Source organism: Eucyclogobius newberryi, unplaced genomic scaffold, assembly GCF_026437365.1.
Source record: "Eucyclogobius newberryi isolate DKJ021-1_F unplaced genomic scaffold, fEucNew1.0.hap1 SCAF_21, whole genome shotgun sequence".
Lineage (NCBI taxonomy): Eukaryota > Metazoa > Chordata > Actinopteri > Gobiiformes > Gobiidae > Eucyclogobius > Eucyclogobius newberryi.
Window position 1 is genome coordinate 2,902,688 of NW_027315846.1, and position 27,171 is coordinate 2,929,858.

Genomic DNA, 27,171 nt, shown 5'->3' on the forward strand with positions numbered 1-27,171 from the left:
AGGAACTCACTAAACACACACTGGCACATCAACCACGCATGTGCAGCCAGGGAAACGTGCTGCTATGGTAACGAGGCTGCAGGTGTGCAGTAGCACGCAGGGAATGATTGACATGTGGGAGAACTACTCGGCTGTCGACGCCACCAAGAAATGAGACGCAGATTTGGCGCCAAAAAATCCTCAATTATTCCTTTAAGTTTTAGTGGGACTGAATAAAAAAAGTGAATCACAAATTTAAAAAATAATAATAATACAAAAATTGCGGCAGATTAAATGTTCACGCTGATGTTTCACTCTCAAACAAGCTAATGCTAAAACTGGAAAACCCCCAAAAATATTATGGATCTAAATGCTCGTCTCTTCAGATGTGATAAAATGTAAATATATGATTATATTTCTGTGTTAAATGTTATCTGCATCATTAGCCCAAGAGGAGGAAACGCCATGTATTTCTAATGACATGTGTGAAGATATTGCCATATTGTCCCCAGGAACGAGAATAGGTAAACATCCCCCAAAGCTCTTATCTTTAAAGACAATACCAGAGACAGTTGTAAAAGTAAAATGCTTGATGTGGAGCTGACCAATGAGAAAAGTGACCCGCCTATTATGTGTGAAATTCTAATAAAAGACTTGTAAGAGGGACGAACACTAAGAGTGAATTTGGAAAGTGGTTCAGGTTGCTTACAACAGCTTGACTTGGCTAAGCCTTCCTCTTCCTTGCAAGCCATGCAAAGACTGACGTTTCTGTGTCGTTTAATATTCTAAGTTGAATTATGTTCTCTGACTGTTAAAGAATAGCATTGATTCATGTGTAATTTCTTGACATCAGATCATTCAAAGCGTCTCACGTGTCACTCTTGTTTAGGATTCAGTGGTTGTTCCACTTCTGAAAAACAAAACATAACTTTATTAAAATCAGAGGAATATTTTCTTCATCGTTTACCGGACTAAACAGTTCAAACAGACTTTAAAACACATGACTGCAATAACATGTCAAACTATTTCTGATTTTCAACAATAAAACACACAACATTCTCTTTCTAGACACGTTCAGTCACAATTCTTCAACCTTTATTTGACTCATAATGTTAAAATAGTCTCAATGTACAACTAGAATATTGCACAACTACTTTACAATAATGATCCTCTTCAGTGTTGGAGAGTGAACAGTGTAAACCCATGAACACACTCACATCAAAAGGACCTGTTTTGTCATATTCATGTTTTAAAAGCTAGAATTGGGTTCAGTAAAAAAGTGTAACAAGTTTATGGTTACAAGTTAATTAAAAGTGTGATGGCCTCTGTGTGTACATTTATACAGGTTTCTCCTTTTGCATTTCAAAGGTTAAGATTAAACTCTAAAACCCTGATCTAATCACAGCATCAGCTCTTCTGTCACTCAAAGCAGATCAAAGTGAAGTTATATTTTCTCACCTTGAACAGTGGGTCTTTCTGCTTCATCTGGAGCTGAAATGAAGATGAACATTTCACAGTTACATTGATCCATTCAGTCATAAATACAGATGAGGCACATTAATATAACAACTGTTGTGAAATACAAATGATCTCTTAATGAAAGCATCTGTTATTTTCATGAAGTGTCTTGAAGTTGATTTTATCGCAGGAGTTACATTCTAAAAATAAACTGCACTAAGCAAAATCCACAAAGTAGTCAGCATTATTATTATTTTTTTTACAATTATAAGTGTTTTAAGGTTGCAAAACCCCCCACTACACACTTTATACACTTTTCTCAGACAGGCGTTAACATTCCCTCACATGCGTCGTGAGGATGCTTTGGGGAACGCACTAGTGAGCTACTTAGCACAAACAATCGCTTTTCCTCCATGTAAAGCGCTCTTCGCCTGCTTACAACGATAATGTACACAGGCGAAGGGCGAAGAGCGGTGCAGAACGCTTCGTCGACATCGTGGGTGAGCGAAAACTTAGACATACAGCATTTCAGTCAAACTGCAAGCCATGAATCTGGCAAGCTGAACGCATTCTGTAGCTACTGTACAAGAGACACGGTATGGAGGGGATTGATTGACAATAGTCTACAGTCTCTTAGCCAATCAGGACGCAGAAAATAATGTGCTGGAAAAAATAAAGCGCAATGAAAAAAGTCTGTGAAACTGGGAGGCAGCGGAATGTGAAGCGCGTTATAGCGAGGGACCACTGAGCAGTAAAAGACGTTAAAATGTGTTACTTACGAGGTGGGACAGACTTGGCTGAAAAAGAAGACAGTAAAATGTTAAGTTTTATTCTTTATTTTAAAAACATTTTAATATAAATTACATTTCATCTTACCTTTGCGCCATTTGTACACAGCAAATCCGACAACGACCAAAAGAGCTACACCAACAAGTGTCACTACACCTGCGAAGAGGCCTGTGAGCTTCTTGGCTGTTAAAATAAAGAACAAGATCAAACTATAAAACTACTGAAATGCAGACTTAAATATCTAGACACAACACATTTATTTGTTATGATTTGATGGGAAAAGATTGTTAAAGTTAAAGTTGTCAAAAGAATAAAACATTTGCGACCGTGTCTGTCTGCGGTCGTACCCGTGGAAATAACCCGTCTTTACAAACCAAAGTGGCAGAATTGGACGACCTGGAGAACCGAGAGCACAGATGTGATATGCAGACTGCATTCCAGAGACACTGAAGGTAAAGATGTGGTCAAGTTAATGCAGACCTAGATCCTCAATCTCAAACTTCCAACAAAAGCTGGCTCTCTGGAGCCAAACCAGCTCCGAACCAGCGTCCAAGACCCTTTATCACTGAAGAAACAACTTCAGTGATAAATAGCGTGTCATGGCTGCATCCAGACGTCTCACCGCGGGACAATTTGGATCATCCAAACCCCAGGTCTCTTTCTTTAACAACTACTACAGCACAAGTGGTCAAGAAACATAAAGCTTTTGATCCGGTGAAGCTCGGCCTGAGAGAGAAGAACGTGGAATACACTGAGGGTCAATGTGAATGGAAAAATAAAAAGATTCACTACAGCAGAAGAGGAGTTGGCATTTGCCACCTAAAGACTGGATTTGACATTTTTTAGGTATGACATTTTAGGTAAGCGCTCTGTTTATTTGTATTATTATTGTACATGTACACATATTGTTAAACATTTCATTCATTCTAACTCTTTTTGATTCTTGCCCTTTCTTTCATAAACGAGCACGCCAACAGTTACTACAGGTGGGGGTGGAGCCTCCGTTTTGGGAATTTGGCACCGCTCGGGCCGGATCGTGAGAGACGAGCGGCGGCCGCCTAAACTCCCCGTGAGACTAAAGTCAGTGGAACCGGACTGTGAGGACCACCGGGGCGAAACCCGCGTAGCGAACCTTGCTGCCAATTCGGATACAGGCGTTTATTTAGCGGCGGAGAACGCGCTCGCACGGGCAGGTGGAAGCGCGCACCTGAGAGTGCAGCACGCCTGGATCATATTAACAAGACATTTGATAAGACTTTTTCCATGTGAATTACCCGGCTTGATGGAATATGTTTTCATATTTGGATTTAATGACTCATCTCCGGGAACGCCGTGAAGGTTTGGGACCCTCAAAACTGTAGACTTAAGTTATCAGTTGTGTTACATGTGACTTTGATTTATGTTTGGTTAAAGTAAAAGGCACGAGGCCACAACGCAAGATTTTGGACGTGAACATTTTATGTTATAAGTTATACATTTCCTAACATTATGGTCAGCGTAAACAGGCACAAAAGCATTGGGCATCACTATTTCACCCTAAACAGATAATGGTGACTGGGGCTCTGAGGAGCAGATTGTTACAACTTTACTGGAGACGTGTGAGTATCTGACCAATGTGGGCCAGTGTGTTCCAACATTGGTTTGAGAATGTCCAAGTAAAAAAGGAGAGCCTTTTTTACCCAGAGGATGATCATCCCTCCTCCCTCTGATCTCTTATTGGATCGGTCTGTGGGCTCTGGCATGAGCTCTTTTTCTACATTTTGTTTGTTCTATTGTGTTCAGTTGTTGTAGTTCATATGTTTGTGTGTTGTATGTTGATCAGAGTTTTGAACACAAAGATAAAGATGGCAGATTTGTTCTGGTCAAAGGAACTATTAATGGACCACAATATGTAAAAATTATAATAAAAAAGAAAGGCAGAAAAAATGTATGATTTGTAGAACAAACTGAAGCTGCTGAAAACAAAGATCCTCAAACGCTACAGGAGATTAAAAAGACACAGATGTGATTAATGCCCTGACCTCACTGTGAGTGACATTAAAGTGCTCACCGTTGACACCGTTGACACCGTTGGTCCTGATCTTGTCCGGGTGCAGCGTGTTGGGGATGTCTTCCACTCCGGACATCTGAAATATGCACTTGTAGCGGCCCCAGTCCTCAGGTGGGACAGAGGACACGTCCAGGTCCACACTCATCTGGAAAGTCCCGTCGTGGTTGGGCAGTATCTCCCCGGGGGCCACGTCCTCGTGCAGCTCGTCTCCGTCTTTGGTCCAGAACAGCATAGCTCTGTCGGGGTAGAAGCCTGTGGCGTGGCAGGTGACGGGGGCCGAGGGAGACTTCTGCAGGAAGGACACCAGGGGGAGCTCTGGAGCAGGCACAAGACACAGGCTCAATCACAGAGTTCACCTGGTTTTTAATGCTCAAGTTCAAAGTATTATCATCAGTCTTCAAAAGCTCAGTGCAGGTGAAATGAAGAAGCCCTAAACACAGTAACAGACTTCAGATCCAAACATGGTTTTAAGTCTTTATTTTGTGTCGAATTGTCAGGGTCAGTTAATTTGCTTTATATTTATTTTTACAAAGGATGTTGTTTTCTAGCCTCAAAATGTTATTTACGCTTCAAAAACATGAGGTTAATCCCAGCTTAGTTTTATCCAAACTTTTATATTGCTCTTTTCTACTTCCATTGATTACTTTTTTTATCAGGTAAATAATAAACTGAAAAGAGTTGGTAACATTGATTTTAAAAAACCTCTCAGTTTTCTAACAATAATAAGTGTCTAAAAATGTATTCAGAAAAATCTTGGTAGAGGTTCAAATATTGCACAATAAATAAATGATAAAAGTAAAAAATGTCACTTTTTAAATCTTTTTTAATATTAACATAACACTTTCAATAAATATGATCAGATCTATTTTCTGTTTATCCTTGTTATTTGAAACATACTTAATTTTGCAAAACTCCAAAACAACTTTTACAACATTATTATATTTATATCACTTCTAAACTGCAGCTCAAACATTCAACGATAACATCTAGAATTTAGAAAACATTGATGTTGAATGTGTTTGTAATAAAACACTATTTTAAATGACAGTTTTAACCATGATAAACATATAGATTGTTCTATTTAACCTGTCAAAGCAGTTGTTTTGTTTAAGTTGATGTTTGTAACATGTCACCTTTCCTCAGGAGAACGCTCTGGCCATTTCGCACATGTTTCTTCAGATACTGGACACACTGGTGGATGATGTAGTGTTTCACTCGATAAACTTCTCCATTCTTCTCCCACTTGTGTTTAGTGATGAAAGCTTCTGGTCTCGGAGCCACAAAAGTCTCAGTCTCCAGGTCAAAGGTGATAAAGTCGTCTCCATCAAAACCAAACTGATAATATCCATTTATCTCATTAGTCTCATCGTTCCATTCACAGCCGGACATCTTCTGGTGAATGTGAGAGCCTGAAACAAAAGAGAGGGTTTAAGATGATTTTTATCATATAATACTGTACTGATAAAACTAATGTTAATACAATATGTTTAATAAAACAGGAAACTTCCTAAGATGAGGAGTAAAAAGTGAAATCAGACAAACCTTCAGTCTGGTTGAGGCGGCGTTTTACTATTTCAGTGTTGTCTTTGAACAAATGATAATTAATTAAACCGATCCGAGTCTCTTTCTTCCAGTACTGAGGGTCGTCCTCTGTGATCTTCTTCATCCACTCCTGTTTAGGCTCTGCTCTTTTTGTGTCACTGTCATAATGATCGATCTGGAGCCCATCCACATAACCAGCAGAAATGTATTCTGGGAAGTTTTTCACACCATTTGAAAAAGTTTGAAAATACTTCAGAGAGTGAGTCACTGCGAAAGAGAAACATTGTCATTTTAGTTGAAAATACAGAATTAAACTAATCTTACACATCACAAAAGAACATAGATTTTTCAATAACAACAAATAATAACAAATGTAGGTTTTATAATTTTCTGCTTTAAATGAATCAAACGCTGCTTTTGCTCCTTAACTTTAATGTTCTTTCAAAGTTGATTAGATGTATTAATACATCTAATTATTCAATAATAATCAAGAAAATACTTCCATCCATCTGGAGCAGAACCTCCTCCACAAGAACAGTTTCTTTCCTCTGTTACTGGACTCATGAACACTTCTTAAACACTTTAACCATCATTTTATCTCTCACTGTTCACGTTCTACATCTGTAACTCAACTGTACATTTTGTGTACATAAAGCTTATTTTTAGTTGTACCCTATATTATGTACATATCATGGCATTTTGTATTCAGTGTTCAATGTTTTGTTGTTTGTGTTGCACCGAATCACCAGGACAAGTTCTTATGTCTGTGAATTCTCTTCATTGACAAATGACATTAAACCTTTTCTGATTCTGCCATAATGTGGCAGTGCGCGTGCGCCATCTGCTCGTTCCCTGAGAGCGGGGCCAACTGCCATTAGACAACGACGTCCACGATGATCAGCACTAGATCATACACTCATAACTCACGGAAGTGACGAATTCGGTCCCACTGATACAGCTCAGGCAATAATTTTCTCTCTCTAAAAAGCTTTTTTTCATTGTCAGTCTGTTCCACTTCACACGTAGTGTATTTAACCCTTAACCCCACGTTGTTATAGTAGTTACGAGACGAGTGAAACAAATGTAACAAACTAGACTGTGCAATCTATAAGATAAAAAAAGTTAAACACAAAAAAATTAAAGGAGCGGGAGTCGAACCAAAAACCTCTAAAATGGAGCTGGGCCATTAGATCTGAAAATTTACCGCTGCAAGACAGAAAATATACCTCACATATTGGATTCTGTAACTTCCAAATTGGGACTTCCGTGAGTTGGAGGTGTATGATCTAGTGTCGACACTGTTGCAGTTTCCGGGTTTGTGCTGCGTTGGTCTGGTTGGGCTCTCCGTCCTTCACAGATATGAGGGGTAAATATTCGCTTATATTGGACTATTTGAATTGATTACTATGGATGCAGCACCGTAAAGTATAACATTATGCAAGTATCCCATTGGTTCCTTGCCTAAACCGTCGCTTCGAGGGCCTCACACAGGCGACGTTTCGCGCGGACATTTCGTTTATTGCGGTGATTTTCGTGTTAAACTATGATATCCCATGTTAGCTTTATTCGACCCATGTTTCCGTTATATTGATACGAGTCTTATTGTAGCTCCTGTGTCCCGCTGTGTCCCGCTGTGTCCCGCTGTGTCTCGCTGTGTCCCGCTGTGTCCCGCTGTGTCCCGCCTCGTCCACGTTTGGTCGGTTCCGCTCCGTGCTAGTTTTCCGCGTTGCGGGCGTGTGCCACAGATGTGAATGTACCTGGTGTGCAACGCAGTTTAACTCGACAACTGAAAAAACAAAGTAACAGAACTTTCATACAATTAAATTACATTTAAACTGACCCACGTGACGTGTAAAAACACAAGATAAATGACTGTGTAAAGAACCAATTGTGTATTTTCTTTTGACAAAACATTTCAATGTAAATTTGGAAGTCACATTTTTAGAGAGTTTTAGCGAGTGCAAACTCTTCAAAATAATGGACTTGTCCTGTCCATTAGCGTGATGCGTTAGGGCAGACAAGACAGAAAAAGACGGTCAAACGGGAGAAAAAGAAAGTTATCACTGAGACAATCAACGCGATCGGTTTCTTGTAGTAGCTGCCCCTCTGAAGAGGCACAAGAGGTTTTACGTTGCATTAAAGCACAATTGTTGCGTTTTGTGTAACCAAAGCTCATGTTATTAGTTGGTGCTAAACACAGATCATTCATGTGTATTTATTACGAGGCATGTTACAGTCGGTGTAATCAGTTATTCGTCCTGAAGTGTTCTATTGTAGGAAAAAGTTCAGTTGTATCATCTGGACCCAGTAAAACAGATGATACAACTGAACCTTTTTCTACAAGATAAATGAGTTTCCTCACCTGATTCTGCGCCGGGTATAAACCAGACTGCTACAAGAAAAGAGACCAAATCCATTGTAGAAGTTTTCAGAGGTGTTTCTTTCTGTAAAAACGGAGGCAGAATAATGAGGTTTTCACTTGCACGAGCAATAAAAGAATGAGGTGAGTGCCACACGGTCTGGATCTACGGGGGGCGGGGTCGGGACGGGGACGGGGGGCGGGGTCGGGACGGGGACGGGGGGCGGGGTCGGGGGGCGGGGACGGGGGGCGGGGTCGGGGGGCGGGGACGGGGCGTGGTGGGGACGCTGGGACGCACGGAACTAGTTGTGGTGGTTGTGCCGCGGCTCGTGAAACTGCTGCGCTATTTGACCGCGCCGGGTTAAGGTCACGGTTAGGGTTAGGTTAGTCATGAGGCTACTTTTGATTATTTTCTGTATTCTGTAGCCACGGCCAATTCAAATACTTCAGAAGCAAAGTTGTGGTGGAAAGAGTAAGAGTCCTGAGTATTTGTACTGAAGTAAAAACACTGTTACATGGCTAAAAGTGTACTCAGTCACAAGTACAAGTTCTGCTGCCAAAATTGTACTTAAGTAAAAGTAAAAAGTACAAATGTCATAATTTTAAATCAGTCTTTTATACAAAACCAGATGAAATAAACAGTAAAATGACAAAGGTGAGTTTTTATATGAAGCATTGTGATGATGGTCTTGTAAAAGTCTCTAAATGCACTTCTCTGTTTGTGTTTCTCTCAGATCATGTGCAGAGCCTGTTTACAGCCGAGCTTCTGTTCCTGGAGCTGGACCACTGCGAGCTCCAGATGGTTTGTGGCTGGAGGCTCAGAGGAGACCGGGGGTCTGCTGGAGGAGGTCAGGGGCCTTCAGGTCCATGAAGGAGGTGTGTGAGGACCAGGACCTCATCACTTGAAACAGGTTCAGCACCAACATGGCCCTCTTCAGTCAGTATGTGCTGCAGAGGACGACTTCTGATGCAGCCAGAGAGACCTCCACTTCTGCTCCTCCCGCTGGCTCCACCTGCCGTCATGTACGTGGACAGACACTGCTGCAGCCCCCACGGTCAGTCCCAGGTCAGAGCCATGTTCCTAGAGTGGGATGAGCTCCAAGTTCGCCTCGACATCTGGCACTTCATGCAGCGTTTCGCCGCTGGAGTCAACTCGGAGGCTCATCCGCTCTACGGACTTTTCATGGCTCGGCTCTCGAGCTGCATCTTCGAGTGGGACCAGGAGGATGTGGCAGCTCTGCGCCGGGCAAAGCAGGAGGAGCTCCTGGCCGCGGGGATGGGAGCTGTGGCGGAGGCGGCCATCAATAAGCGGATCAGCAGGAGGGAGCTGGCGCTGCACTGCAAGAGGAGGACGAGGGGAGTGGAGGTGACCACCAGGGAGATCAAGGCGCTCATCGATGAGCTGGACAGTGATGCAGGGCGGGACATGCTGGGTGTTCCACTGCTGGACCATGAGCACATCCAGCAGATCTGGAAGGACCAGCAGAGGCACATTGCCTGTATCCAGGACCCTCAGGGCGTCTCCCTGTACATGAGGACAGGCAGCCTGAAGAAGGGAGGTGTGGAGCTCAGCACCTATCGCTGCGCCCGCGGCTGCACCTCCCTGGAGTCCTTCCACCTCCACCTGAACCGCTTCATTCCCGGTGGGTCATCACTTTTAGGCAAAGTTTTCTCTTATTTTCAGTCTGAATTGATGATGTAAATGTTCTTTGTTTGTTTTAACCAGGGACAAGTGCCAGTGACGTGCACTTCCAGGCCTATCTCCTGGACGGCCTGATGAGGAGGCTGTGAGGGGGGAGAACCTGTGCACCTACAGCAGCACCAAGAGGGAGGCTCTGGACAGGCTCAGCCGAAGTGTCCTGGGGACGTCCCTGGTGAATAACCACCGTCGTCCTGGCGCACCTGAGCAGTCAGACAAATTTGTCAAATGTAAACTAAATCCGTAAGCGTACGCATACGGAGCGTGAATGTTCTTTACGCCGCGCTCGATGACGAGTTTGACACTAACTGTCGTGTGTTGGTTTTGCAGTAGTTCCAGCGACAGTTAAAACGCAGCTATGTCACTGCGCTGTGGCCATCACCATAGCAACGAGTAAACAAATGTGAGGGACTAGCTTCATGTAAAACACAGAAATAACTCCTATCTTAGACATTTACCACAGTGAACAGGCTTGTCAGATTCAGTTTGTGGCTGTGGTAAAAGTGCGTGAAACCACTCGGATCTGTGCGTTTAACAGTTTTAACACTTTGTGGAGGAAACACCTTCTACAACTCCACGTTTAACACTCACACGACCAACATCGTTACAAACAAACGTGATAAACGTGTAAAGATTCAAATGGAGCTGTTTGTCCTGACAAAGCTGCAGTTCTCAAAGTCTCCTCTAGATGCTGCCAAAGTACTAAAGTTACAACAGGCTGATGACAAAATAAGACTAAAAGTATATTTTAAGACTCCATAAGAGTTATTGCACAGGGTTTCCCTCCGTGATGTAGCAGGGGCCCATCTTACTGTGAGTTTAGAGACTATTTAACTCTGCGACATGAGAACTTAAGACAGGAAACAGACTAAATGCAACATTGAAGCAAAGCTACATCAGCTAAACTATTTTAATTCAACTTATTTTGCACTAAAGTGTTTTAATTCAAAATGTGACATCACCGCTGTCCTTAGTTATATTACACTGTAAAAGAGTGAGAGATTTAATAGTTTATGGTTTATTCCAAAGCTTTATTTTTTCAAAACTTGACTCTTACATGAATAAATGTGAATATGATTTTCTCTTGCTGCTGCTTCATATCAATGGAACAATCTAAAGCTGCTGCACTCGACATATTGAGCTTTATTTCATGACGGTTGTTGAACATATGAACTGTGATAATTGCTTTTATTTCTTTCACATTCCATGATTATAAGCTGCACTGTAAAAATGTTTTGAAGAACATGATTGATAGAAATGATTGTTGATGTTGTGAAAGCACAAACATGAATAATAATAATAATAATATGGCCATAAAGTAAGTCAGAGGCAGCTTTAGTGGCCCTTGGATCTGGACTTCACATTTGACCTGAAGAAGAGGACAGACGAGTGTGGGAGGAGCCAACCACACGTCCAGGAGTTCTGATTGGACGAACGACACAGAGCGGGACTGAAGAGGACATCGTCTGAGCTCAGATGGGACATTGGGGTTTCATTGTGTTTTCTACTGAATATTGAGTTCAATAAAACAAAGTAAACTTGACCTGTGGCTCCAGTCGTTCTTCTGGCTTCTCCAGCTCGTGCTGTTTTCTCCTCTTTCTGACTCTAGTCATCGGACCAACTTTATTATTATTACTACAATGCAATATTACAGAGCCATGAATCTGTTCTGACCTGTACCTGGCCACACACCGTTTTAAATGTGATCGTTTCAATGGAAATGGAAAAGCAAAGAATACATTTAGACTACACTAGTGATATAATGTCTCTCAGTGTGTGGTCACGTCATCAAATTAGTACAAAATGAGTCACATCTTCTTTTAATATTCAAACAAGAGTCAGTTTATCATTGTTTTCTCCATTTGGTTCTTCTGCTTTTGAGAGTTTTGAACTTATAGCCGTGAGAAACTGTCTTAAAGTGTGTGTTCTTTGTGTGTTTTAGGAGTTACATCAGTGTCATTTCAATAACTGACTCTGTTTGACATGAAGCGCTTATTTACTAAACTTGACTGTTGTTTTAATCTGATGTAACTCAATTAAAGGTTATTTTCTAGATGTTGTAACAAATTATGGGCCTAAAAGGTTTGAATTATTAAGAGGTAAATGTTGATGATTTATGGATGCACTGAACACATTTAATATGACATGATTTGTTGAGACTCTTATCCAGACATAAAGTTCTGACACGTTCAGGATGTTATTGTGAACGCTGTGCTTTGCCAAATGACCTGAACAGGAATTGAACCAACAACTTTTCACGTTTGTCCAGCAGCTCGTCCTCAAAAGCCTCTGTTGATCCAGTTGTCGTGAACTGATGTGAACATTCTGAGCTCAAATGTGGAAAAAACACTATTACTATCAAATGTACATGTTACACATTTACATATAATACGTCATAAGGCGCTGCTGGTACAGCTGGCAGCCCGGTGTAAACGCTCTCTCTTCTTTCTCACACTTATTGTGCTTTATCTCCTATATTTTGTAGCGTTTTTCGTTGCGTTCGTTGTGTTGTTGTGACGTGAGCTAGCTCCGAGCGAGCCCACCAGCCCCCCCCCCCCCCCCGCGCCCTCCGGCCGCGCTAAAGTACGGCGTGTCGTTGGTACACGTTTATGTACACGTTTATATGAAAGAGGAACTTCACCAACGATCGGGACACGCACTGGAATCGCTTTAAATTAACTTGTTTTGACTTTATTCGGCTGGATTGAGTGTTTTCGTCGTGTCGTTGCGATGTGTCTTGGCTCTGAGTCCCCCATCTCCGGCCCCGCCCCCCGGCCGGCGCCGTACCGCGTTTACACAAAGGAGGAACTCATGAAACTGCGGAGAACAGTCGTCTTACCCGGAGATCGTCACGTTATCCCGGCGGACATCCTAAGGAAAACGCAACGAGGCAGACGGGCTGGACGTAACTCCGAGAGAAGAGAGGGACAAACAGGAAGTTGGTTCCCGCCGTAGTCATGGGTAACGTGAGGTCCCTTCAAAATAAAATGACGGAAATAGCGAGCCTCATGCGGTCCCAGAGGATTTATAGGGACAGCAGCGTCTTGATTTTCACAGAGACCTGGTTAACAGCAGAAATGCCAGACTCTATTGTAGGTTTGGACAATTTTCATCTGCTGCGGGCGGACAGAACGAGAGAATGCTTGAAGAAAAGAGGAGGCGGTCTGGCGGTGTATGTGAACACGAGCTGGTCCAAACCCGAACACTGCACAGTGAAGGAGCAGCTATGTAGCAAGGATATTGAACTATTGGCTATTGGCATGAGGCCATACTATCTGCCCCGGGAGTTCTCACATGTGATTTTGATCGCAGTCTATGTGGCCCCGTCTGCCAATGCTGAAAATGCTTGTGAAGCACTGCTCTCCTGCACTTGTAGGCTGCAAACACCGCATCCACAGGCTCTCTTCCTCATCTCTGGTGACTTTAACCACGCTTCTCCCTCTTCTGTTCTACCAACTGTGGTGTCCCGTGAGGTGAGGATGTGGTCTGCTGAGAGCGAGGAGGCTCTGAGGGACTGAGCTTTATGACCCACATGGGGAGGACATCAACACCATCACAGAGTGCATCACGGACTACATCAACTTCTGTTTTGAGAACATTGTTCCCTCCCGGACGGTGCGGTGTTTTCCAAACAACAAGCCATGGATTAACCGTGAACTGAAGGCTCTGCTGAAGGAGAAGAAGAGAGCCTTCAGGTCAGGGAACAAGGAGGAGCTGAGGACTGTGCAGAAGGAGCTGAGGAGGAAGATCAGGCAGGCTGAGGCCGGCTACAAGAGGAGGATGGAGGAGCAGCTGCAGCAAAAGAACATTCAGGGAGTGTGGAGGAGCCTGAAAACCATCTCGGGCTTCAAAATCCCCCCTGCCCAGACAGAGGGGGATCTACAGTGGGTGAATGATTTAAATGCTCACTTCTTGAGGTTTGATCGGTCACCCGCCCCTCCCCCTGCACAGCTGCATGCTCCCTCTTCCACAGCTGGACAATGCCCTGCATCTGTTCCTCTTCGCTTATCTGTCCCGGACCATCGGCTCCCCACTTCGCCTGGACTCACCCATCCCCCCAGCACACATTCCCCCTGCCAACCACTGACTGTCACAGCAGCACAGGTGAGGAGTGAGCTGAAGAGGATTAAAGTGAGGAAGGCAGCAGGACCTGATGGCATCAGCCCCAGGCTCCTTAAGTCCTGCGCAGATGAACTGTGTGGAGTTATGGAGCATGTCTTCAACATGAGCCTGAAGCTGAGGGTGGTACCACAGGTCTGGAAGACCTCCTGTCTGGTACCTGTGCCTAAGACACCGCGCCCCAAAGACCTCAACAGCTTCAGGCCAGTGGCTCTCACGTCCCACCTGATGAAGACACTGGAGCGGCTAGTCCTGGACCACCTCCGCTCCACCGTGAGCTCAGCCATGGACCCGCTGCAGTTTGCATATCGGTCTGGCATCGGAGTGGAGGACGCCGTCATCTCCCTGCTGCACTGCTCTCTCTCTCACCTGGAAAAGCCTGGCAGCTCTGTGAGGATTCTGTTCTTCGATCTTTCCAGCGCCTTCAACACCATCCAGCCGCTGCTCCTGAGGGACAAGCTGGAGACGGCTGGTGTGGAGTATGACCTGGCAGAGTGGATCCTGGACTACCTCACAGACCGACCCCAGTTTGTGAGAGCACGGGACTGTGTGTCTGACACTCGGACCTGCAGTGTGGGGGCGCCCCAGGGCACTGTCCTCGCGCCCTTTCTCTTCACCCTTTACACTGCAGACTTCAGACATGACACGGACAGCTGTGTCCTGCAGAAGTTCTCTGACGACTCTGCCATCATCGGACTCATCACGGACGACGATGACGCGGAGTACAGAGGACTGGCGCAGGACTTTGTGGACTGGTGTCAGCGGAACCACCTCCTCATCAACGCGGGGAAGACCAAGGAGATGGTGGTGGATTTCCGCAGACGCCACCCCACTGCCCCCTCACCAGTGAACATCCAGGGACGGGACATTGAGAGAGTGACTCATACAAGTACCTGGGTGTTCATCTGAACCACAAACTGGACTGGACTCATAACACAGACGCACTATACAGGAAGAGCCAGAGTCGGCTCTACCTCCTGAGGAGACTCAGGTCTTTTGGAGTGACAGGGCCACTCCTGAAGACCTTCTATGACTCTGTGGTGGCATCAGCTCCTGTACGGTGTGGCCTGCTGGAGCAGCAGCATCACAGAGAGGGAGAGGAAGAGGCTGGACAGAGTCATCAAGAAGTCCAGCTCCGTCCTGGGCTGTGCTCTGGACTCGGTGCAGGAGGTGGGGGACAGGAGGGTCCTGGCTAGATTCACATCTATGCTGGACCATGAGTGTCGCCCCCTGCAGGACACTCTGTCCGCTCTGGAGAGCAGCTTCAGTGAGAGACTGATCCACCCTCGATGAGTGAAGGAAAGGTTCCGTAGGGCTTTCCTTCCTGCTGCTGTCAGACTTTATAACAAAAACTGTTAGTACTGAACACTCGCAATACTGACCTGACCTAATACTGATGTGCAATTCTGTCATATGTGCAATTGCTGTTGGAATTCATGTGCAATTCATGTGCAATCTATGTGCTGTCGTGACACATATTCATGTGCAATTACTGTCGTGATCACATGCAATGGTATTTATGTATTTATGTATTTATTTGTCTATGGGAGTTTTTATTTATTTATAGGAGATCTTCTACTGAGAGTGTTTTTCAGACTTCCTATAAGTGATCTGTTCTTCTGTATCTACCTCTGTATCTACCTGCGTTGCACCAATGAAATTTTCCCATGTGGGACAATAAAGGAATATCTTATCTTATCTTATTTTTATTTGAAAGTAAATCCAAAATACATCCACAGAGTATTAAGTATTCTCTAACTCTAGGCAGCAGTAGATTAAGGCAGCAGTTTTAGATTAATATTTGTAATAGAAAAATACTTTATGTGCAATACTGTAATTCACAATTTCATTAAACACATTAAACTAATACATCTTTCTTTCATTGATTTGATTGATTCAAAAGTGATGAATTACAAATTAACTTCAGAAAGAGATATTAATGTAGCATTAGCCAAAAAACATAAGTGTTGTATTAAATTTGAGGAACAAATTCAAATACTTTTCTTTCTCATGGGAAACAAAACACAAATAAAACCATAAAATGAATAAATACACAAACACATTTATACATACAATGAGACAAATGTAACTATTAATACTTTGTCGGTGTCATTCGTTTGAAAATACTTGAGAGTGAGTCACTGCGAAATAAAAACATTGTCATTTTGGTTGAAAATTCTGAATAAAACTAATCCGACATATCACAAAATAACAAAATAGATTTTTCAATAACAACAACAAATAACATAATAAAAAAGATATATATAATAATACATAAATAATACAAAAATATATTTTATAATTTTCTGCTTTAAATGAATCAAACGCTGCTTTTGTTCCTTAACTTAAATGTTCTTTAAAAGTTGATTAGATGTATTAATACATCTAATTATTCAATAATAATCAAGAAAATACTTCCATCCATCTGGACCAGAACCTGCTCCACAAGAACAGTTTCTTTCCTCTGTTACTGGACTCATGAACACTTCTTAAACACTTTAACCATCATTTTATCTCTCACTGTTCACTTTCTACATCTGTAACTCAACTGTACATTTTGTGTACATAAAGCCTATTTTTACCCTATATTATGTACATATCATGCCATTTTGTATTCAGTGTTCAATGTTTTGTTGTTTGTGTTGCAACGCTAAAACTGGAAAACAAGTCATAAACTGTTCAGGAAAAACGCCAAAAATATTATGAATCTTGAGACAAAATGCTCGTCTCTTCAGATCATTCAAAGCGTCTCACGTGTCACTTTGGATCAGGATTCAGTGGTTGTTCTAAAAACGGAACTTTATTAAAATCAGAGTCGTGTTTTGTTCATCTTTTTCTGGACTAAACAGACTTTAAAACACATGACTGCAATAAAATGTCAAACTATTTCTGATTTTCAACAATAATACACACAACATTCTCTTTCTAGACACGTTCAGTCACAATTCTTCAACCTTTATTTGACTCATAATGTTAAAATAGTCTCAATGTACAACTAGAATATTGCACAACTACTTTACAATAATGATCCTCTTCAGTGTTGGAGAGTGAACAGTGTAAACCCATGAACACACTCACATCAAAAGGACCTGTTTTGTCATATTCATGTTAATTATAAGTGTGATGGCCTCTGTGTGTACATTTATACAGGTTTCTCCTTTTGTTTCCAACGGTTAAGATTAAACTCCAAAATCCTGATCTAATCACAGCCCCATCTCTCCTGTCACTCAAAGCAGATCAAAGTGAAGTTATAATTTCTCACCTTGAGTTTCAGGCTCTGCTTCATCTGGAGCTGAAATGAAGATGAACATTTCACAGTTACATTGATCCATTGAGTAATAAATACAGATCAGGCACATTAATATAATGTCAAGAAATTACACATGAATCAATGCTATTACTTAACAGTCAGAGAAAATAATTCAACTTAGAATATTAAACGGCACAGAAACGTCAGTCTTTTGTGTGGCTTGCAAGGGAGAGGAAGGCTTAGCCGAGTCAAGATGTTGTAAGCAACCTGAACGACTTTCCAAAATCACTCTCAGCGTTCCTCCCTCTTACAAGTCATTTTATTAAAATCACACATAGAAAAGAAGGCGGGTCACATTTCTCATTGGTCAGCTTCACATTAAGGCACTTGTCTTTTACGACTCTTTGGTATTATCTTTAGAGATAAAAACCTTGGTGAATGTTCTACCCATCTGGTCCCCAGGATGGGAGGAACATTCCTCACGGCTGCTTCTACACATCTTCGCACATGTTATTAGAAAAACATGCCTTTCCCTCCCCCCAGGCTAATGATGCAGATAACTTTTAACACACAAATATAATCATATATTTACATTTTATCACATATAACAACTGTTGTGAAGTACAAATGATCTCTTAATCAAAGTATCTGTTATTTTCATGAAGTGAATATTTAGTCTTGAAGTTGATATTGATGAGTATTTGAACAGTTTGGACTCCAACACTGTAAAAAGTGCTGCAAAGTCGACTCAGTGATGAACAGACCAAGAGATTTAAAGAGAGTTGTGATGTTGGCTCCTGTCGACTGGTTTTAAAACTAAACGTGTCGTGTGACTTTATGTACGATAAAACAGGAAGTTGAAATATTATGTCTTATTGTTGTACAGTAAAAGATGTTAAAATGTGTTACTTACGAGGAGGGACAGACATGGCTGAAAAAGAAGACAATGAAATGTTAAGTTTCATTTTAGGGCCGAATTTAAAACCATTTTTATACAAATGACATTTCATCTTACCTTTGGACCTTTTGTACACAACAAATACAACAGCGACCGAAAGAAGAACTACACCAAGACCTGTCACTGCACCAGCGATGAGGCCTGTGAGCTTCTTGGCTGTTAAAATAAAGAACAAGATCAAACTATAAAACTACTGAAATGCAGACTTAAATATCTAGACACAACACATTTATTTGTTTGTTTGCTGGAAAAGGATCGGTCACAGTGTTAAAGTTGTCAAAAGTATCAAACATTTGAGATTAAAACTAGGACTTCCGGGATGATGACGTGTCAGTCTTTATTGTCTAAGAAAAACAAGAATGAAATGACAAGAGAACCAGGCTAGCACTGCTATTGTGGCACCAGCCACCGCACGCTCAGGCTCCACTGCCACTCAGACTATACCACGCCATGGCTCCAGCTCCAGATCAGATTCATCTGTGGAGGAGACTCGGTGCAGGATAGACCTGGTGATTATGGCGGCTTTACAGGAGATTACTGACAAGATTACAAAGAGTGGACACAAAGATGGTGGAAATACATGATTTGAAATCCAAGAATGGCGAGCTGGACACCCGAGCCACAGCGGTCGAGGAGGAGGTCTCTGACCTGAGGGACACGTCTCTACTTTACAAACCAAAGTGGCAGAATTGACAAACCATTTGACATCCAGACGTCTCACCGTGGGACAATTTGGATCATCCAAACCCCAGGTCTCTTTCTTTAACAACTACTACAGCACAAGTGGTCAAGAAACATAAAGCTTTTGATCCGGTGAAGCTCGGCCTGAGAGAGAAGAACGTGGAATACACTGAGGGTCAATGTGAATGGAAAAATAAAAAGATTCACTACAACAGAAGAGGAGTTGGCATTTGCCACTTAAAGACTGGATTTGGTCTGACATTCTCCCCCTTTATTTTTCTTTATTGCAATGAAAGTGACCTGGACTTTACTGGAGACGTGTGAGTATCTGACCAATGTGGGCCAGTGTGTTCCAACATTGGTTTGTGAATGTCCAAGTGAAAAATGAGGGCCTTTTTTAGCTAGAGGATGATCATCCCTCCTCCCTCTGATCTCTTATTGGATCGGTCTGTGGGCTCTGGCATGAGCTCTTTTTCTACATTTTGTTTGTTCTATTGTGTTCAGCTGTTGTAGTTCATATGTTTGTGTGTTGTATGTTGATCAGAGTTTTGAACACAAAGATAAAGATGGCAGATTTGTTCTGGTCAAAGGAACTATTAATGGACCACAATATGTTAAGATTATAAAAAATTATAATTGCTGTCGCCTCGGCCAAAAACAAAGGCAGAAAAAAATGTATGATTTGTAGAACAAACTAAAGCTGCTGAAAACAAAGATCCTCAAACGCTACAGGAGATTAAAAAGACACAGATGTGATTAATGCCCTGACCTCACTGTGAGTGACATTAAAGTGCTCACCGTTGACACCGTTGACACCGTTGACACCGTTGACACCGTTGACACCGTTGGTCCTGATCTTGTCCGGGTGCAGCGTGTTGGGGATGTCTTCCACTCCGGACATCTGAAATATGCACTCGTAGCGGCCCCAGTCCTCAGGTGGGACAGAGGACACGTCCAGGTCCACACTCATCTGGAAAGTCCCGTCGTGGTTGGGCAGTATCTCCCCGGGGTCCACGTCCTCGTGCAGCTCGTCTCCGTCTTTGGTCCAGAACAGCATAGCTCTGTCGGGGTAGAAGCCTGTGGCGTGGCAGGTGACGGGGGCCGAGGGAGACTTCTGCAGGAAGGACACCAGGGGGAGCTCTAGAGCAGGCACAAGACACAGGCTCAATCACAGAGTTCACCTGGATTATAATGCTCAAGTTCAAAGTATTATCATCAGTCTTCAAAAGCTCAGTGCAGGTGAAATGAAGAAGCCCTAAACACAGTAACAGACTTCAGATCCAAACATGGTTTTAAGTCTTTATTTTGAGTCGAATTGTCAGGGTCAGTTAATTTGCTTTATATTTATTTTTACAAAGGATGTTGTTTTCTAGCCTCAAAATGTTATTTACGCTTCAAAAACATGAGGTTAATCCCAGCTTAGTTTTATCCAAACTTTTATATTGCTCTTTTCTACTTCCATTGATTACTTTTTTTATCAGGTAAATAATAAACTGAAAAGAGTTGGTAACATTGATTTTAAAAAACCTCTCAGTTTTCTAACAATAATAAGTGTCTAAAAATGTATTCAGAAAAATCTTGGTAGAGGTTCAAATATTGCACAATAAATAAATGATAAAAGTAAAAAATGTCACTTTTTAAATCTTTTTTAATATTAACATAACACTTTCAATAAATATGATCAGATCTATTTTCTGTTTATCCTTGTTATTTGAAACATACTTAATTTTGCAAAACTCCAAAACAACTTTTACAACATTATTATATTTATATCACTTCTAAACTGCAGCTCAAACATTCAACGATAACATCTAGAATTTAGAAAACATTGATGTTGAATGTGTTTGTAATAAAACACTATTTTAAATGACAGTTTTAACCATGATAAACATATAGATTGTTCTATTGAACCTGTCAAAGCAGTTGTTTTGTTTAAGTTGATGTTTGTAACATGTCACCTTTCCTCAGGAGAACGCTCTGGCCATTTCGCAGGTGTTTCTTCAGATACTGGACACACTGGTGGATGATGTAGTGTTTCACTCGATAAACTTCTCCATTCTTCTCCCACTTGTGTTTAGTGATGAAAGCTTCTGGTCTCGGAGCCACAAAAGTCTCAGTCTCCAGGTCAAAGGTGATAAAGTCGTCTCCATCAAAACCAAACTGATAATATCCATTTATCTCATTAGTCTCATCGTTCCATTCACAGCCGGACATCTTCTGGTGAATGTGAGAGCCTGAAACAAAAGAGAGGGTTTAAGATGATTTTTATCATATAATACTGTACTGATAAAACTAATGTTAATACAATATGTTTAATAAAACAGGAAACTTCCTAAGATGAGGAGTAAAAAGTGAAATCAGACAAACCTTCAGTCTGGTTGAGGCGGCGTTTTACTATTTCAGTGTTGTCTTTGAACAAATGATAATTAATTAAACCGATCCGAGTCTCTTTCTTCCAGTACTGAGGATCATACTCTGTGATCTTCTTCATCCACTCCTGTTTAGGCTCTGCTCTTTTTGTGTCACTGTCATAATGATCGATCTGGAGCCCATCCACATAACCAGCAGAAATGTATTCTGGGAAGTTTTTCACACCATTTGAAAAAGTTTGAAAATACATCAGAGAGTGAGTCACTGCGAAAGAAAAACATTGTCATTTTAGTTGAAAATACAGAATTAAACTAATCTTACACATCACAAAAGAACATAGATTTTTCAATAACAACAAATAATAACAAATGTAGGTTTTATAATTTTCTGCTTTAAATGAATCAAACGCTGCTTTTGCTCCTTAACTTTAATGTTCTTTCAAAGTTGATTAGATGTATTAATACATCTAATTATTCAATAATAATCAAGAAAATACTTCCATCCATCTGGAGCAGAACCTCCTCCACAAGAACAGTTTCTTTCCTCTGTTACTGGACTCATGAACACTTCTTAAACACTTTAACCATCATTTTATCTCTCACTGTTCACTTTCTACATCTGTAACTCAACTGTACATTTTGTGTACATAAAGCCTATTTTTAGTTGTACCCTATATTATGTACATATCATGGCATTTTGTATTCAGTGTTCAATGTTTTGTTGTTTGTGTTGCACCGAATCACCAGGACAAGTTCTTATGTCTGTGAATTCTCTTCATTGACAAATGACATTAAACCTTTTCTGATTCTGCCATAATGTGGCAGTGCGCGTGCGCCATCTGCTCGTTCCCTGAGAGCGGGGCCAACTGCCATTAGACAACGACGTCCACGATGATCAGCACTAGATCATACACTCATAACTCACGGAAGTGACGAATTCGGTCCCACTGATACAGCTCAGGCAATAATTTTCTCTCTCTAAAAAGCTTTTTTTCATTGTCAGTCTGTTCCACTTCACACGTAGTGTATTTAACCCTTAACCCCACGTTGTTATAGTAGTTACGAGACGAGTGAAACAAATGTAACAAACTAGACTGTGCAATCTATAAGATAAAAAAAGTTAAACACAAAAAAATTAAAGGAGCGGGAGTCGAACCAAAAACCTCTAAAATGGAGCTGGGCCATTAGATCTGAAAATTTACCGCTGCAAGACAGAAAATATACCTCACATATTGGATTCTGTAACTTCCAAATTGGGACTTCCGTGAGTTGGAAGTGTATGATCTAGTGTCGACACTGTTGCAGTTTCCGGGTTTGTGCTGCGTTGGTCTGGTTGGGCTCTCCGTCCTTCACAGATATGAGGGGTAAATATTCGCTTATATTGGACTATTTGAATTGATTACTATGGATGCAGCACCGTAAAGTATAACATTATGCAAGTATCCCATTGGTTCCTTGCCTAAACCGTCGCTTCGAGGGCCTCACACAGGCGACGTTTCGCGCGGACATTTCGTTTATTGCGGTGATTTTCGTGTTAAACTATGATATCCCATGTTAGCTTTATTCGACCCATGTTTCCGTTATATTGATACGAGTCTTATTGTAGCTCCTGTGTCCCGCTGTGTCCCGCTGTGTCTCGCTGTGTCCCGCTGTGTCCCGCTGTGTCCCGCCTCGTCCACGTTTGGTCGGTTCCGCTCCGTGCTAGTTTTCCGCGTTGCGGGCGTGTGCCACAGATGTGAATGTACCTGGTGTGCAACGCAGTTTAACTCGACAACTGAAAAAACAAAGTAACAGAACTTTCATACAATTAAATTACATTTAAACTGACCCACGTGACGTGTAAAAACACAAGATAAATGACTGTGTAAAGAACCAATTGTGTATTTTCTTTTGACAAAACATTTCAATGTAAATTTGGAAGTCACATTTTTAGAGAGTTTTAGCGAGTGCAAACTCTTCAAAATAATGGACTTGTCCTGTCCATTAGCGTGATGCGTTAGGGCAGACAAGACAGAAAAAGACGGTCAAACGGGAGGAAAAGAAAGTTATCACTGAGCACAATCAACGCGATCGGTTTCTTGTAGTAGCTGCCCCTCTGAAGAGGCACAAGAGGTTTTACGTTGCATTAAAGCACAATTGTTGCGTTTTGTGTAACCAAAGCTCATGTTATTAGTTGGTGCTAAACACAGATCATTCATGTGTATTTATTACGAGGCATGTTACAGTCGGTGTAATCAGTTATTCGTCCTGAAGTGTTCTATTGTAGGAAAAAGTTCAGTTGTATCATCTGGACCCAGTAAAAAAAATGATACAACTGAACCTTTTTCTACAAGATAAATGAGTTTCCTCACCTGATTCTGCGCCGGGTATAAACCAGACTGCTACAAGAAAAGAGACCAAATCCATTGTAGAAGTTTTCAGAGGTGTTTCTTTCTGTAAAAACGGAGGCAGAATAATGAGGTTTTCACTTGCACGAGCAATAAAAGAATGAGGTGAGTGCCACACGGTCTGGATCTACGGGGGGCGGGGTCGGGACGGGGACGGGGGGCGGGGTCGGGGGGCGGGGACGGGACGGGGACGGGGGGCGGGGTCGGGGGGCGGGGACGGGACGGGGACGGGGGGCGGGGCGTGGTGGGGACGCTGGGACGCACGGAACTAGTTGTGGTGGTTGTGCCGCGGCTCGTGAAACTGCTGCGCTATTTGACCGCGCCGGGTTAAGGTCACGGTTAGGGTTAGGTTAGCCATGAGGCTACTTTTGATTATTTTCTGTATTCTGTAGCCACGGCCAATTCAAATACTTCAGAAGCAAAGTTGTGGTGGAAAGAGTAAGAGTCCTGAGTATTTGTACTGAAGTAAAAACACTGTTACATGGCTAAAAGTGTACTCAGTCACAAGTACAAGTTCTGCTGCCAAAATTGTACTTAAGTAAAAGTAAAAAGTACAAATGTCATAATTTTAAATCAGTCTTTTATACAAAACCAGATGAAATAAACAGTAAAATGACAAAGGTGAGTTTTTATATGAAGCATTGTGATGATGGTCTTGTAAAAGTCTCTAAATGCACTTCTCTGTTTGTGTTTCTCTCAGATCATGTGCAGAGCCTGTTTACAGCCGAGCTTCTGTTCCTGGAGCTGGACCACTGCGAGCTCCAGATGGTTTGTGGCTGGAGGCTCAGAGGAGACCGGGGGTCTGCTGGAGGAGGTCAGGGGCCTTCAGGTCCATGAAGGAGGTGTGTGAGGACCAGGACCTCATCACTTGAAACAGGTTCAGCACCAACATGGCCCTCTTCAGTCAGTATGTGCTGCAGAGGACGACTTCTGATGCAGCCAGAGAGACCTCCACTTCTGCTCCTCCCGCTGGCTCCACCTGCCGTCATGTACGTGGACAGACACTGCTGCAGCCCCCACGGTCAGTCCCAGGTCAGAGCCATGTTCCTAGAGTGGGATGAGCTCCAAGTTCGCCTCGACATCTGGCACTTCATGCAGCGTTTCGCCGCTGGAGTCAACTCGGAGGCTCATCCGCTCTACGGACTTTTCATGGCTCGGCTCTCGAGCTGCATCTTCGAGTGGGACCAGGAGGATGTGGCAGCTCTGCGCCGGGCAAAGCAGGAGGAGCTCCTGGCCGCGGGGATGGGAGCTGTGGCGGAGGCGGCCATCAATAAGCGGATCAGCAGGAGGGAGCTGGCGCTGCACTGCAAGAGGAGGACGAGGGGAGTGGAGGTGACCACCAGGGAGATCAAGGCGCTCATCGATGAGCTGGACAGTGATGCAGGGCGGGACATGCTGGGTGTTCCACTGCTGGACCATGAGCACATCCAGCAGATCTGGAAGGACCAGCAGAGGCACATTGCCTGTATCCAGGACCCTCAGGGCGTCTCCCTGTACATGAGGACAGGCAGCCTGAAGAAGGGAGGTGTGGAGCTCAGCACCTATCGCTGCGCCCGCGGCTGCACCTCCCTGGAGTCCTTCCACCTCCACCTTAACCGCTTCATTCCCGGTGGGTCATCACTTTTAGGCAAAGTTTTCTCTTATTTTCAATCTGAATTGATGATGTAAATGTTCTTTGTTTGTTTTAACCAGGGACAAGTGCCAGTGACGTGCACTTCCAGGCCTATCTCCTGGACGGCCTGATGAGGAGGCTGTGAGGGGGGAGAACCTGTGCACCTACAGCAGCACCAAGAGGGAGGCTCTGGACAGGCTCAGCCGAAGTGTCCTGGGGACGTCCCAGGTGAATAACCACCGTCGTCCTGGCGCACCTGAGCAGTCAGACAAATTCATCAAATGTAATGAAAATCCGTAAGCGTGCGCATACGGAGCGTGAATGTTCTTTACGCCGCGCTCGATGACGAGTTTGACACTAACTGTCGTGTGTTGGTTTTGCAGTAGTTCCAGCGACAGTTAAAACGCAGCTATGTCACTGCGCTGTGGCCATCACCATAGCAACGAGTAAACAAATGTGAGGGACTAGCTTCATGTAAAACACAGAAATAACTCCTATCTTAGACATTTACCACAGTGAACAGGCTTGTCAGATTCAGTTTGTGGCTGTGGTAAAAGTGCGTGAAACCACTCGGATCTGTGCGTTTAACAGTTTTAACACTTTGTGGAGGAAACACCTTCTACAACTCCACGTTTAACACTCACACGACCAACATCGTTACAAACAAACGTGATAAACGTGTAAAGATTCAAATGGAGCTGTTTGTCCTGACAAAGCTGCAGTTCTCAAAGTCTCCTCTAGATGCTGCCAAAGTACTAAAGTTACACCAGGCTGATGACAAAATAAGACCAAAAGTATATTTTAAGACTCCATAAGAGTTATTGCACAGGGTTTCCCTCCGTGATGTAGCAGGGGCCCATCTTACTGTGAGTTTAGAGACTATTTAACTCTGCGACATGAGAACTTAAGACAGGAAACAGACTAAATGCAACATTGAAGCAAAACTATTTTAATTCAACTTATTTTGCACTAAAGTGTTTTAATTCAAAATGTGACATCACCGCTGTCCTTAGTTATATTACACTGGAAAAGAGTGAGAGATTTAATAGTTTTGAGTTTATTCCAAAGCTTTATTTTTTCCAAACTTGACTCTTACATGAATAAATGTGAATATGATTTTCTCTTGCTGCTGCTTCATATCAATGGAACAATCTAAAGCTGCTGCACTCGACATATTGAGCTTTATTTCATGACGGTTGTTGAACATATGAACTGTGATAATTGCTTTTATTTCTTTCATATTCCATGATTATGAGCTGCACTGTAAAAATGTTTTGAAGAACATGATTGATAGAAATGATTGTTGATGTTGTGAAAGCACAAACATGAATAATAATAATAATAATATGGCCATAAAGTAAGTCAGAGGCAGCTTTAGTGGCCCTTGGATCTGGACTTCACATTTGACCTGAAGAAGAGGACAGACGAGTGTGGGAGGAGCCAACCACACGTCCAGGAGTTCTGATTGGACGAACGACACAGAGCGGGACTGAAGAGGACATCGTCTGAGCTCAGATGGGACATTGGGGTTTCATTGTGTTTTCTACTGAATATTGAGTTCAATAAACAAAGTAAACTTGACCTGTGGCTCCAGTCGTTCTTCTGGCTTCTCCAGCTCGTGCTGTTTTCTCCTCTTTCTGACTCTAGTCATCGGACCAACTTTATTATTATTACTACAATGCAATATTACAGAGCCATGAATCTGTTCTGACCTGTACCTGGCCACACACCGTTTTAAATGTGATCGTTTCAATGGAAATGGAAAAGCAAAGAATACATTTAGACTACACTAGTGATATAATGTCTCTCAGTGTGTGGTCACGTCATCAAATTAGTACAAAATGAGTCACATCTTCTTTTAATATTCAAACAAGAGTCAGTTTATCATTGTTTTCTCCATTTGGTTCTTCTGCTTTTGA

The 27,171-nt window shown here is 42.6% G+C and overlaps 4 protein-coding genes across 5 annotated transcripts; 2 read left to right on the forward strand and 2 right to left on the reverse strand.

Annotated features, from left to right (window-relative positions):
• Positions 1-41: 41 nt before the first annotated feature.
• Positions 42-6,087, reverse strand: LOC140371076 (class I histocompatibility antigen, F10 alpha chain-like). 2 transcript variants are annotated; one of them, XM_072458366.1, is made up of 7 exons: positions 5,819-6,087; positions 5,410-5,685; positions 4,277-4,591; positions 2,314-2,409; positions 2,217-2,234; positions 1,438-1,470; positions 42-889 (listed from the first exon to the last, which is right to left on the reverse strand). In XM_072458366.1, the coding sequence occupies exons 1-7, from the start codon at positions 5,940-5,942 to the stop codon at positions 855-857; spliced, it is 897 nt and encodes a 298-aa protein (XP_072314467.1). In that variant the 5' UTR covers positions 5,943-6,087; the 3' UTR covers positions 42-854. The 2 variants fall into 2 exon arrangements, with proteins under 2 accessions (XP_072314467.1, XP_072314468.1); XM_072458367.1 differs by having other exon boundaries at positions 4,295-4,591; positions 5,819-6,086.
• A 1,039-nt stretch (positions 6,088-7,126) lies between these two features.
• On the forward strand, positions 7,127-11,384 carry LOC140371077 (uncharacterized). Its single transcript, XM_072458368.1, has 3 exons — positions 7,127-7,184; positions 8,912-9,820; positions 9,904-11,384. Exons 2-3 carry the CDS (start codon positions 9,121-9,123, stop codon positions 9,966-9,968), a joined length of 765 nt encoding a protein of 254 aa, XP_072314469.1. The 5' UTR covers positions 7,127-7,184; positions 8,912-9,120; the 3' UTR covers positions 9,969-11,384.
• A 5,736-nt stretch (positions 11,385-17,120) lies between these two features.
• LOC140370575 (class I histocompatibility antigen, F10 alpha chain-like) lies at positions 17,121-21,515 on the reverse strand. The gene is made up of 6 exons (XM_072457757.1): positions 21,252-21,515; positions 20,843-21,118; positions 19,728-20,024; positions 18,261-18,359; positions 18,159-18,176; positions 17,121-17,287 (listed from the first exon to the last, which is right to left on the reverse strand). Exons 1-6 carry the CDS (start codon positions 21,502-21,504, stop codon positions 17,244-17,246), a joined length of 987 nt encoding a protein of 328 aa, XP_072313858.1. The 5' UTR covers positions 21,505-21,515; the 3' UTR covers positions 17,121-17,243.
• Positions 21,516-22,559: 1,044 nt separating this feature from the next.
• Positions 22,560-26,798, forward strand: LOC140370926 (uncharacterized). Its single transcript, XM_072458212.1, has 3 exons — positions 22,560-22,617; positions 24,341-25,249; positions 25,333-26,798. Exons 2-3 carry the CDS (start codon positions 24,550-24,552, stop codon positions 25,395-25,397), a joined length of 765 nt encoding a protein of 254 aa, XP_072314313.1. The 5' UTR covers positions 22,560-22,617; positions 24,341-24,549; the 3' UTR covers positions 25,398-26,798.
• The last annotated feature ends 373 nt before the right edge of the window (positions 26,799-27,171 follow it).

What these genes read in the sequence shown, in the direction of transcription:
- LOC140371076 (XM_072458366.1), bottom strand. Translation starts at nt 5,942, where the DNA reads ATGAAGAAGATCACAGAGGACGACCCTCAGTACTGGAAGAAAGAGACT. An exon ending in CCGCCTCAACCAGACTGAAG is followed by an intron (nt 5,686 to 5,818) that starts GTTTGTCTGATT and finishes CTTTTGTTTCAG; the next exon opens with GCTCTCACATTCACCAGAAG. An exon ending in AGAAAGACCCACTGTTCAAG is followed by an intron (nt 890 to 1,437) that starts GTGAGAAAATAT and finishes TTTGTTTTTCAG; the next exon opens with AAGTGGAACAACCACTGAAT.
- LOC140371077 (XM_072458368.1), top strand. Translation starts at nt 9,121, where the DNA reads ATGTGCTGCAGAGGACGACTTCTGATGCAGCCAGAGAGACCTCCACTT. An exon ending in CCTGAACCGCTTCATTCCCG is followed by an intron (nt 9,821 to 9,903) that starts GTGGGTCATCAC and finishes TGTTTTAACCAG; the next exon opens with GGACAAGTGCCAGTGACGTG.
- LOC140370575 (XM_072457757.1), bottom strand. Translation starts at nt 21,504, where the DNA reads ATGTATTTTCAAACTTTTTCAAATGGTGTGAAAAACTTCCCAGAATAC. An exon ending in CCGCCTCAACCAGACTGAAG is followed by an intron (nt 21,119 to 21,251) that starts GTTTGTCTGATT and finishes CTTTTGTTTCAG; the next exon opens with GCTCTCACATTCACCAGAAG. An exon ending in GAGCGTTCTCCTGAGGAAAG is followed by an intron (nt 20,025 to 20,842) that starts GTGACATGTTAC and finishes TGCCTGCTCTAG; the next exon opens with AGCTCCCCCTGGTGTCCTTC.
- LOC140370926 (XM_072458212.1), top strand. Translation starts at nt 24,550, where the DNA reads ATGTGCTGCAGAGGACGACTTCTGATGCAGCCAGAGAGACCTCCACTT. An exon ending in CCTTAACCGCTTCATTCCCG is followed by an intron (nt 25,250 to 25,332) that starts GTGGGTCATCAC and finishes TGTTTTAACCAG; the next exon opens with GGACAAGTGCCAGTGACGTG.